Genomic DNA, 12115 nt, shown 5'->3' with positions numbered 1-12115 from the left:
GAGCAAATATGGAGTCTGTGATCTGCATCAGGAATACAGGAGAGACGGACAAGTGATTTTTAATCTAACCTTTCAGCGGCTGCTTTATAACTGGCCTCAGACTGACACCACCTCCCCCAGGGATCAAACGGAATGACGGGATATTCTAGAGCCAGGACTGTTGATGCTGCTTTCATCAATCATAGATATTGTGTTTTGTATTTGATTTCTTCAAGGCCTTATGATGTCCTCCACAGTAAGCATTTAAACATATCGTATTACTGATCACCACTTTTATCGGACCTATGATGTGGAAAATGACCGCCATAGGAAATGAATGGGTAACACTACAATGTGTTCAGACATCTAAATACAACATGTTCATTTTGGAAGATATCTTCAGTCCGTTCTTTGTATTTTCACTTTCATACCAGTGTGACACTTTGTGGGAAGGGAGGGAAAATCGGATGTAGGGATGAATGGATGAAGGGATACAGGGAGGAAGGGATGAAGGAAGGGAGGGATGAAGAAATGAAGGGATGAGGGAAGGCAGGGATGAAGGGATGTCAGATGTAGGGATGAAGGGATGAAGGGATAAAGGGATGAAAGGAGGGAGGGATAAGGGGATGAAGGGATAAAGAGAGGTAGGGATGAGGGATAAAGGGAGGAAGGGATGAGGGATGCAAAAGTAATAGCAGTTTAAACAGACCGGGAACACCAAAGTAAAGGGGGGAGAAGAAACAAACATGACAGGAGGGTACATTTAGCCGATAGAACTTCTCTACCTTTACATAAGAAGGGGATCTGAGTACTGAACCCTTCCCCCCACCCCCCACCCTCTGTTTCAGGATGTGTCAGCGTTGGTGGCTAACGGCGCGGTGAGCAGCCGTCCTCCGGTCACTCTGCGGCTCGTCATCCCGGCCAGCCAGTGCGGCTCTCTGATCGGGAAGGGAGGCTCCAAGATCAAGGAGATCCGAGAGGTGAGCCGGGGGGACAGATGATGGTCAAATGACCTTTAAAGAGGACACAGTGTGCTCATGTTCAGGTTCACTGGGGGCTCTTTTTCAGGGACATTCAGATCCAAACACTTCTACTTTGTCTGCAGCTTTCACTGCTTTCACTGTTTTAAAGAATGAGGAATATTAGGTGAATAAATTCCAGTTGTACTTACGCTTCTGGATGATGTGCTGATGCTGCAGGTTGTCTGAATATAAATCCCTCCTCTCCATCACTCTGAGTGTCTGTCGAATCTTCAGCCTGTGTGTTATCCCCTGATCTGACACATGACCTTATGAATTATGAACCAAAACAACAAATATTACGGCTGTTCAGAACCCCTGTCAGACCTCTCCTCCTCCCCCCGCATCTCTAAATATATAACAGCAGGTTATGTGTGTGTGTGTGTGTGTGTGTGTGTGTGTGTGTGTGTGTGTGTGTGTGTGTGTGTGTGTGTGTGTGTGTGTGTGTGTGTGCAGACCACAGGTGCGCAGGTGCAGGTGGCGGGGGATCTCCTTCCTAACTCCACAGAGAGGGAGGTCACGATATCGGGGAACCAGGACGCCATCATCCAGTGTGTGAAGCTCATCTGCACCGTCATCCTGGAGGTAAGAGTGTGTGTTGTCTAGCTTTCTAATCCTGACCGTCACAAAGCGCTTCTGACTTTTTCTTTCTCAAAATCTCAAACTGCCGATTTTTTTTTATTTCTCACTTTTTCCTAAAACTTTTTAAAATGTCGCACCATTTTGTAACTCCTTCTTCATGTGGCCCTAATCATCTTCTCAAACAAATTCACACTTTTTGTTTTTCCTTTTGATTTTCTCATCAAATTTCAGATTTTTCCCTTTTTATGTGTGCGTCTCTCTTTAGTGTCCCCTGGTCTCCGGCTGTGTGCGTCTCTCTTTAGTGTCCCCTGGTCTCCAGCTGTGTGCGTCTCTCTTTAGTGTCCCCTGGTCTCCAGCTGTGTGCATCTCTCTTTAGTGTCCCCTGGTCTCCAGCTGTGTGCGTCTCTCTTTAGTGTCCCCTGGTCTCCAGCTGTGTGCGTCTCTCTTTAGTGTCCCCTGGTCTCCAGCTGTGTGCGTCTCTCTTTAGTGTCCCCTGGTCTCCAGCTGTGTGCGTCTCTCTTTAGTGTCCCCTGGTCTCCAGCTGTGTGCGTCTCTCTTTAGTGTCCCCTGGTCTCCGGCTGTGTGCGTCTCTCTTTAGTGTCCCCTGGTCTCCAGCAGTGTGCGTCTCTCTTTAGTGTCCCCTGGTCTCCAGCTGTGTGCGTCTCTCTTTAGTGTCCCCTGGTCTCCAGCTGTGTGCGTCTCTCTTTAGTGTCCCCTGGTCTCCAGCTGTGTGCGTCTCTCTTGAGTGTCCCCTGGTCTCCAGCTGTGTGCGTCTCTCTTTAGTGTCCCCTGGTCCCCAGCTGTGTTTGTCTCTCTGTAGTGTCCCCTGGTCTCCAGCTGTGTGCGTCTCTCTTTAGTGTCCCCTGGTCTCCAGCTGTGTTTGTCTCTCTGTAGTGTCCCCTGGTCTCCAGCTGTGTGCGTCTCTCTTTAGTGTCCCCTGGTCTCCGTTGTGTTGGAGCTTCTTGCAGCGTTTGGTTTCTGCAGCTTTTAGTAAACTGCTCATGTTTCCTCTGCTGAATGTTCTCTAGATGCTGCATGTGTTGAAGAGCTGCTGCAGATGTTTCTGTCTGAGTTCTGATTTGTGTTTCTATCTCTGCATCCTCTCTGAAGCTGCAGAGTGTTTGTAATGATGGAAGAGTTCTGGGCTCCTGTAGCGCGTTAGCACCCGTCTCTGTTTGTTTGATCTAACTTCTCGTTGCTCAACAAGTCAGACATGAAGTTACACACAGTCCTGCTTCATCCCTCCCTGATGTGTTTTTTAATACCTCTCAATCAAAGCGTTTTCATGAGAATCCATCCTCCTCTCCATGATCTTCTCAGTGGAAACTCTGACGTCTACAATTCATGATTGTGTAATAATGAATCAGAGGTTTTGTCTCAGAGATTATGAGTGTAAATCAAAGGCTGTGCAGCTCGTTGGTTTTCAGAGCAGAGTAATGTTGGATAGGAAAAGATAAATGAAAACCGCTGACTCACTTTCAAGAGCTGAATCAAAGAGTTTGCAGGAGTCCCATCCCTCCGTTCTGTTTGAGGTCAAGTGAGGAATCCTTTGATCTGCTTTACCTGCCACAGAATGCATGCTGGGATACGATGCACACTGACCATAATAAATAAGATATATATTTATTTGTCTGTGTCCACGAGCGTTGAGCTCTCTTTCTGTTTGCAGCGGCCCTCGATGTCTGACGCTTCAGATTTTAAATCCTGCACATATTTATTCGTATTTACTGTGTTGATGTCAGCCATGCAGTGGGGAAGTTTCGTGATGATATCTGTTAGTGAAGTATTTTACCCCATACCCTTTCTGTTGCTTCTCTTCAGTCTCCGCCTAAAGGAGCCACCGTCCCCTACAGACCGAGCCCGAACCCGGTGCTGCTGGCAGGAAACCAGGTGAGGAGAGGGATGACCTCCATCATTCAGCATCGACACAGAACATTACATATATCATCTCAATATTTTAGCAGCAGGTACACAGCGAGATATTTAGTGTTGCTTCAGGATCATAACGTCATGATTTACTGTAACACCTTTATTTAAGAACTACTGAACAGCTCTTCATTTAATGTATGCGTCTTATTGCAGTTACTTTAAGCAGACTCCAACATGTCCGCTGCCTTCTGAAAGTCTGACTTTTCTCTCAAAATTCAGACTTTCTCTCAAAATCTCAAACTTCAGATTTCTTTTCCAAATTGTGAGTGTGTGAACATTTTGAGTTTTTAGTACTTCCCACTATTTCTTCAAAATGATGACTTGTTTCTCAGAGTTCTGACCTAAAGGCCTTTAGAGGAAAGCATAATAAGAGCTGATTGCACCAACACTGAGGAAACTGACTCAGGCAATTAGATTCCATGATCAAAGCAACTCAAAGTCAAGACTGGAAAATGAAATGTAGTTTTTGAGCATAAATTGACAGTCAAATGTTTTTGTGCAAAATGATGTGCAGACTTGTTGTGAGGAAGGCTTCAGGAAACCGCTCAGACTGTCAGACTCTGCCTGGCGCTGGGTGAGAGACACCATGTGAACGCTCAGGGGGAATTCACAAGAGGACGACGCAGCTTTGTTAAAACCTGCGTGAATAAGATCAAAATAAAACTGTAATTATCGAAATGCACCCCCAGAGGATGAGATGCACACTAACTGTGAGGCCGAGCCAAACTCCTCTCTGCTCGTGTGCTATTTGCTTGTCATTACAGTAAATGAGCTATCAGCGCTAATTCACCCGGTGCTTTGCCGCCTCATCGGGCGCTTCCACACGGCTTCATGTTGGCACTTCCTGTAATTGCTATTAGTTAGCATAGCTTTGCCTGCTTTATCAACCTTTACCTGACAAAGAAACAGGGTTTAAGTTCTTTATTCTCATAATCAGAGAATTTGAACTTGTTTCTGAAATGTTGAATTTGAAAACTCTGACTTTTTTCAAAACCTAAAATTCTCTTTTGTTTTCTCAGAATGTTAAATTCACACTGTATCGCTCCTAGTCTCACCTCCTGTCAGTGAGAGTTATCCTTAAGTGTCCCTATGAGCTTCAGTCTGCAGTTGTCTCAGATGTTCTGGTTCTTCTCGTAGCTCCTCATCAGAGCATCTGCACCTCAGATCAGATTCACTGTCTCATGTCCTCCCGCAGTCTCTCCCAGAGGATGCTGTGAAACCATCCCCTCAGAGCAGCTGCGGGTCAGTTTCCCTCGGCTGAAAAACGATGTGTGTGTTTAAATGAAATGAGCACAGATATCTTTCAAATCAGACCTTAAAAATATCAGCAGCTGCAATCCATTCCTTGTGAATCCCCCGTCAGCGTAATGAAACATATTCTCAATGTTCTGCTGATACGTTACTCTGCCTGTTAATGATCCAATCACAGAGCACACGAGGCTCTTTCTGAGGAACACACACCTGGGTTTGTTGAGCTAACAGAACATGCTACATGCTGACGTTTTGGTGTCAAAAATCTAATGTTATTAACAGATAATAAATTGGCCCGTACTAACCCCTTACCTACCTGCTCACACAGCTGGAAACAGGGATTTTAGCACCTAAAGAATACACAGGAGAGGGAACAACACAGGAAGCATAAAAAAACTGTCCTGGTTTCGCTCCAATTAAAAGTGGAGAATCAGGTCTAGAGCTCTTGATGTTTAATTGCTGCATCTGTGTGTGTGTGTGTGTGTGTGTGTGTGTGTGTGTGTGTGTGTGTGTGTGTGTGTGTGTGTGTGTGTGTGTGTGTGTGTGTGTGTGCGTGTGCGTGTGCGTGTGTGTGTCACGTCACGTCACACTTTACTGAAACACAGCATCTCTGCAGAGCTGTGGTTTATCGGTGCTGTCAGTAGAGATGATAGCTGTCCCTCTGATTGAAACATGGAGAGCGTCTTCCTCTTCTTCCTCTTCTTCCTCAGCGGGATATCACTCTGAAGAATATTCAGTCAAACAGCTTCTAACTTCACGATGATCTCTCTCAGGTGTTCGAAGCGTCAGACTTCAGCTCCCACCCTCTGTTCTCCGTCTCTCAGGGAGGGGTCGACATGCAGCAAGTGAGTATGGGGGGGGTAAGGGTCAATAACAAAATGACAGGAAAATTACAAAAAACTGAAAAAGAAGAAAAAGAAAGAAAATTTAAAAAAATTTAAACGAAAAAAGGACAAAAAAGACAGAAACATAAAAGGAAAGATTTTTATTTTATTACAAAATGGATGCTACATGCAGCGGGCTAATGGGTGCTACATGCACTGGGCTAAAGGGTGCTACATGCAGCGGGCTAATGGGTGCTACATGCAGCGGGCTAATGGGTGCTACATGCACTGGGCTAATGGGTGCTACATGCACTGGGCTAATGGGTGCTACATGCACTGGGCTAAAGGGTGCTACATGCAGCGGGCTAATGGATGCTACATGCACTGGGCTAATGGGTGCTACATGCAGCGGGCTAATGGGTGCTACATGCACTGGGCTAATGGGTGCTACATGCACTGGGCTAATGGGTGCTACATGCACTGGGCTAATGGGTGCTACATGCACTGGGCTAAAGGGTGCTACATGCAGCGGGCTAATGGATGCTACATGCACTGGGCTAATGGGTGCTACATGCAGCGGGCTAATGGATGCTACATGCAGCGGGCTAATGGGTGCTACATGCACAGGGCTAATGGGTGCTACATGCACAAGGCTAAAGTATGCTTCATGCACCAGGCTAATGGCTGCTACATGCACCGGGCTAATGGGTGCTACATGCAGCGGGCTAATGGATGCTACATGCACCGGGCTAATGGGTGCTACATGCACCGGGCTAATGGGTGCTACATGCACAGGGCTAATGGATGCTACATGCACAAGGCTAAAGTATGCTTCATGCACCAGGCTAATGGCTGCTACATGCACCGGGCTAATGGGTGCTACATGCACCGGGCTAATGGGTGCTACATGCACAGGGCTAATGGATGCTACATGCACTGGGCTAATGGGTGCTACATGCACCGGGCTAATGGGTGCTACATGCACCAGGCTAATGGATGCTACATGCAGCGGGCTAATGGGTGCTACATGCACAGGGCTAATGGATGCTACATGCACCAGGCTAATGGATGCTACATGCAGCGGGCTAATGGGTGCTACATGCACAGGGCTTATGGATGCTACATGCACCAGGCTAATGGATGCTACACGCACAAGGCTAAAGTATGCTTCATGCACCAGGCTAATGGATGCTACATACACCGGACTAATGGGTGCTACATGCACCAGGCTAATGGATGCTACATACACCGGGCTAATGCGTGCTACATGCACAGGGCTAATGGGTGCTACATGCACAGGGCTTATGGATGCTACATGCACCGGGCTAATGGATGCTACACGCACAAGGCTAAAGTATGCTTCATGCACCAGGCTAATGCGTGCTATATGCACAGGGCTAATGGGTGCTACATGCACAGGGCTAATGTATGGTACATGCACAGGGCTAATGTATGGTACATGCACATGGCTAATGGATGCTACATGCACATGGCTAGAGTATATAGTCCAGCAGTGGCTCAGTCAGTAGGGGCTTGGACTGAGAATCGTAGGGTCGCCGGTTCAAGTCCCCGAACACTTGAAATACGGAAAGTGGACTGCTACTTGGAGAGGTCCCAGTTCACCTCCTAGGCCCTGCTGTGGTGCCCTTGAGCAAGGCACCGGACACCTCCAATCCCCCCTCCCCATTGCTCCCCGGGCGCTGCACAATAGCTGCCCACTGCTCCTAGTACTAGGATGGGTTAAATGCAGAGGACTAATTTCACTGTGTGTGCTCTGCTGTGTGCATGTATGTGACTAATAAAGAGGGTTTCATCCTCCGATTCTATCTTCTATCTATCTTCTATATCTGTAATATTTGACTGCTTCGTGAATTGCTCCCATGTGAAGGGCACTGTGTATAAATGACATCATAACTGAGGTCAGTTTCCTGCAGCGAGAGTGTCGCCGTCATTAGCTCGCTGTCCTTGAACCAGACGCTAACAATCACAGCTAACATTCATTCATGTCAGCGCAGAGAGCCGGCACAGGTCAGAGTCCTTCAAACACAGTGAGATCATGTGAAGCATTACATAAAGGACAGAACAGACAGCCAATGGGATGACTCCATGTTGTCTCTGTGTCAAACAAACGTTTATGATGCTTACATGTTTGGTTTAGCAGGATCATCCCCATCATCTTTTACTGCTTTGTACCGTGAAACACCTTTAATGTCCTGTCGGGCTGGACTCTACATGATAACAGAGCAGAGCAGTTTTCTGTCAGGAGTTCAGCTGCAGTCTGCGTCAGGATAACAACTCCCAAAAACTATTATATAAGGTGTGTGAGCCTCAGGGAGACACACAGAATGTCTCCGCAATATACAACCACACACACACACACACACACACACACACACACACACACACACACACACACACACACACACACACACACACACACACACACACACACACACACACACACACACACACACACACACACACACACACACACACACACACACACACACACACACACACACACACACACACACGGTGGAATTGTTCATTCTCTTTGAAGTTCAGTTTGGGATTTGAAGGCCTGAAAACTCTTGAAATGATCTGAGAGATAAACACAGAGGCTCTGACAGACTCAGGACTAATGAAGCAGGAAAAAATACTCAGGTTTGAACTTTTAGTTCTTGGTTCTAGTTTGAAAACAATAAGATGACAGAACAATTCAGTCAGAAAAATTATAAAAACTAACAGAAAGATTTCAAACATGAAAAAGACAGAAACCACAAAAGAAAATTAAGTCAGCCTACTAAGAAAAGACGAAACAATACAGCATCAAAAAATGTGCGAAGAGAACCAAGAAAATAACAAGTGATAACTCTATTATCTAACTGTGGATACCAGCACTGCAGGAAGCGCTGGAGGCGGTTCAGTATGCTGCAGCCTCTGAATCTCAGGGCTGATGTCACAATGAAAGATTCAGTGAAAATGATCAATTCTGTTTCTGTTCCAGACGTACGCAGTTCAGAGTCACTACGGCATCCCTCACTCAGAGGTGAGAGACGTTAACCTTTGAACTCTGTGACGCTTCCTGTGGCTCACTTTACACTTTCATCTATACTGTGTTTAAGATCCATACATGTTGTAAATAATGTATAACATCTTCTAAATTCAACAGTCTAATTGTTATTATGTTCATATTCTACTGCATGTATTCATATATATATGTATTTATATGAATACACATATATATATATATATGTATACATCTTTGCAGTCTGGGATTAATAAAGTAAATCTAATCTTCTCTTATTTTGACTCCTCTGTTTCCTCTCAGCTCGCCAAGCTCCACCAGCTGTCCATGCAGCAGCAGAGCCTGGCAGCCATCAGCCAATCAGCTGCACAGATACTACCGGGTACACACACACACACACACACACACACACACACACACACACACACACACACACACACACACACACACACACACACACACACACACCACCATAAGAGACAAAAAAGTTATACTTCTTTTCTATATTACTTTTTATGCACAAAGGTGTACTCAACGTGCTTCACAAACGAACAGAGACGAAAAATGTCAAAATAAGACAAAATATAAACAAAGAGGTGTGTGTGTGTGTGTGTGTGTGTGTGTGTGTGTGCGTGCGTGCGTGTGTGTGTTTTATTATGAAGTCACAGCTCTTCGCGACTACCTTTGAAACAGAACAATCTTATTCCAAATACGTGTCAACACTTTGCATTAAAGCTCGTTATGTTAGTAATGATATACTTTCATCAGACGCTCCCTGCTGCGAGAGCAGATTCACTCCCATTGTTTTATTCTGAGAGCTACAACTCAAGAAACCCTCCCCCTCTCTCCCCCCTCAGGAGTGGACACTAACTCCCAGACCTCATCTCAGGAGCTCCTCATTCCAAACGATGTGAGTACTTTCATTTACTACTTTAAAGAGTCCTCTCCTGCTGATGTTCAGGTGTATATCAGTATGTAGTGTCTCTACTTTAAAGAGTCCTCTCCTGCTGATGTTCAGGTGTATATCAGTATGTAGTGTCTCTACTTTAAAGAGTCCTCTCCTGCTGATGTTCAGGTGTATATCAGTATGTAGAGTCTCTACTTTAAAGAGTCCTCTCCTGCTGATGTTCAGGTGTATATCAGTATGTAGAGTCTCTACTTTAAAGAGTCCTCTCCTGCTGATGTTCAGGTGTATATCAGTATGTAGAGTCTCTACTTTAAAGAGTCCTCTCCTGCTGATGTTCAGGTGTATATCAGTATGTAGCGTCTCTACTTTAAAGAGTCCTCTCCTGCTGATGTTCAGGTGTATATCAGTATGCAGAGTCTCTACTTTAAAGAGTCCTCTCCTGATGATGTTCAGGTGTATATCAGTATGTAGTGTCTCTACTTTAAAGAGTCCTCTCCTGCTGATGTTCAGGTGTATATCAGTATGTAGTGTCTCTACTTTAAAGAGTCCTCTCCTGCTGATGTTCAGGTGTATATCAGTATGTAGAGTCTCTACTTTAAAGAGTCCTCTCCTGCTGATGTTCAGGTGTATATCAGTATGTAGAGTCTCTACTTTAAAGAGTCCTCTCCTGCTGATGTTCAGGTGTATATCAGTATGTAGTGTCTCTACTTTAAAGAGTCCTCTCCTGCTGATGTTCAGGTGTATATCAGTATGTAGCGTCTCTACTTTAAAGAGTCCTCTCCTGCTGATGTTCAGGTGTATATCAGTATGTAGCGTCTCTACTTTAAAGAGTCCTCTCCTGCTGATGTTCAGGTGTATATCAGTATGTAGTGTCTCTACTTTAAAGAGTCCTCTCCTGCTGATGTTCAGGTGTATATCAGTATGTAGCGTCTCTACTTTAAAGAGTCCTCTCATGTATATATCATATCAATATATAACTGGAGCATCTGTAGGCAGTGAAGCCTCTCAAGAGTCTCAAGGACGACGACATGTGATGGACGTGTTGACGGCTGAGAGGTCGTAGCGCTGACCTCTTGCTTGTCACACCCCCTCTCCCATCCATCACAGGGAGTACAATAACTCCCCCCTCAGCTGCTCCTCACACAACATGCAGCTCAACACGTTGAGACTCCTTAGTAATCATAGAAACTGCCGGATGCTGACCTGCAGATGTTGGGCAATCAGCAGTAATTAGCATAAGCACACAGAAGTTAAGAAACGACTTGGAGGATTTGGACAGACTAGGAGTGGTTTTGGGGGTTGTTGAGGATGCTGATTCAATTTCAGAATTCCTTTACCAGAAAGTGGTCCTTTTTGTTCTCTCTGTGGGCTGATTTTGATTCATTTTGGGTTGATTTTGAAGTTTTAGGGGACTCTGAATCATTAGGAGGGTCCACAGTAGACAGAAAGGGTCGCGACACTACTCGTAGGAAATACCGTGAAAAAGGATTTCGGTCGTATCGGTGAGAAACACACACAAGTGATCAGATTGAAACACAATAACAAAGAGCAGCAGCAGCTAAGACTGTGTGTGTGTGTGTGTGTGTGTGTGTGTGTGTGTGTGTGTGTGTGTGTGTGTGTGTGTGTGTGTGTGTGTGATTCCATGAGCAGCTTAATGACATCCTGTAGCTCACAGTGAGAGCTTTAACAACAGCCCTGTCTCTCTCTCCTTCAGTAAACCTTCCCAAATTACAAGGGCGGCGGGGAATCACCCAAAAATAGCCCCCGATCCCTCCTCTTCCTCTTCTTCCTCCTCTTCCTCCTGCTTTAAACTGATAGTCCATAATCCACATCTCCAGAGCAGTCGGCCGTGCAGGAACGGTGCAAGCAGAGGATTCTTTTCTCCGGCTGAAAAGTGTTTACCTCGTACAAAGTGAAAAACAAATGACTTGAACTCTGGTATGTATTTTGTTGGAGATGTGTTCCTACATTTAGGGATGTCGCAAAACCGGAAGCTTAGTAATGAAGCAAATAGGTAATGGGAACCGTGGTGCATTCTGGGGGATAGTGTCTATAGCAACAGCCGTCCATATCAGCGCTCATCTTGCATCCTAAATGAATGAAGTATGAAGAATAAAAACTCCCTTACGAAGAGAAGCTGTAGGCGGAAACAGGAGTGTTGTTTAAAGAACAATTCAGTTCATTAGTGACATCTTTCCGAGAAGAGAAGTCCTCTCTGGGGATTGACGGTCTACACCTGTCGGTGAATTAAAAGTGTTAAATATATGGAGTCATGTCAGGTTTGCGAACGGTACAGGACCTTCAGATCTACAGGACTAATGAGAGTCATCCGGACAGCTAATGCTAAGCTAACTGAGTGCTACCAAACGTCGGCTTATCATGCATAATTCATCTCCCAGTGTCTGTAAGCCATGTCCAGTTTTAAATCACATTCCCAGCGGTTGTGTTCCTGTAGTTCAACACATTCAGCGTCTCATGCTGATCTTTCCTCGTCTCCGTGTAAAATAATGAAATAGTCGCTACAGTCCTTCAAAGATGGCCGACTTGCTGTAAATAACACAGTGACAAATAAAAACACATACTGTATATTTCAGTG

At 45.3% G+C, this 12115-nt stretch overlaps 1 protein-coding gene across 2 annotated transcripts in view; it reads left to right on the top strand.

Moving 5' to 3' along the window:
* Positions 1–12115, top strand: part of LOC134882936 (poly(rC)-binding protein 4-like) — a 50997-nt gene that overhangs the window by 32788 nt on the left and 6094 nt on the right. For both annotated transcript variants that reach the window (XM_063910969.1, XM_063910970.1), the window contains exons 6-12: positions 828–959; positions 1455–1583; positions 3402–3470; positions 5534–5605; positions 8592–8633; positions 8916–8994; positions 9470–9522. In XM_063910969.1, the coding sequence (XP_063767039.1) occupies positions 828–959; positions 1455–1583; positions 3402–3470; positions 5534–5605; positions 8592–8633; positions 8916–8994; positions 9470–9522 (576 nt within the window). The remainder of the gene's footprint in view (positions 1–827; positions 960–1454; positions 1584–3401; positions 3471–5533; positions 5606–8591; positions 8634–8915; positions 8995–9469; positions 9523–12115) is intronic.

The sequence above is a fragment of the Eleginops maclovinus genome, chromosome 20, assembly GCF_036324505.1.
Source record: "Eleginops maclovinus isolate JMC-PN-2008 ecotype Puerto Natales chromosome 20, JC_Emac_rtc_rv5, whole genome shotgun sequence".
Classification (NCBI taxonomy): Eukaryota; Metazoa; Chordata; class Actinopteri; order Perciformes; family Eleginopidae; genus Eleginops; species Eleginops maclovinus.
This window is presented reverse-complemented; position numbering and strand designations above follow the sequence as displayed.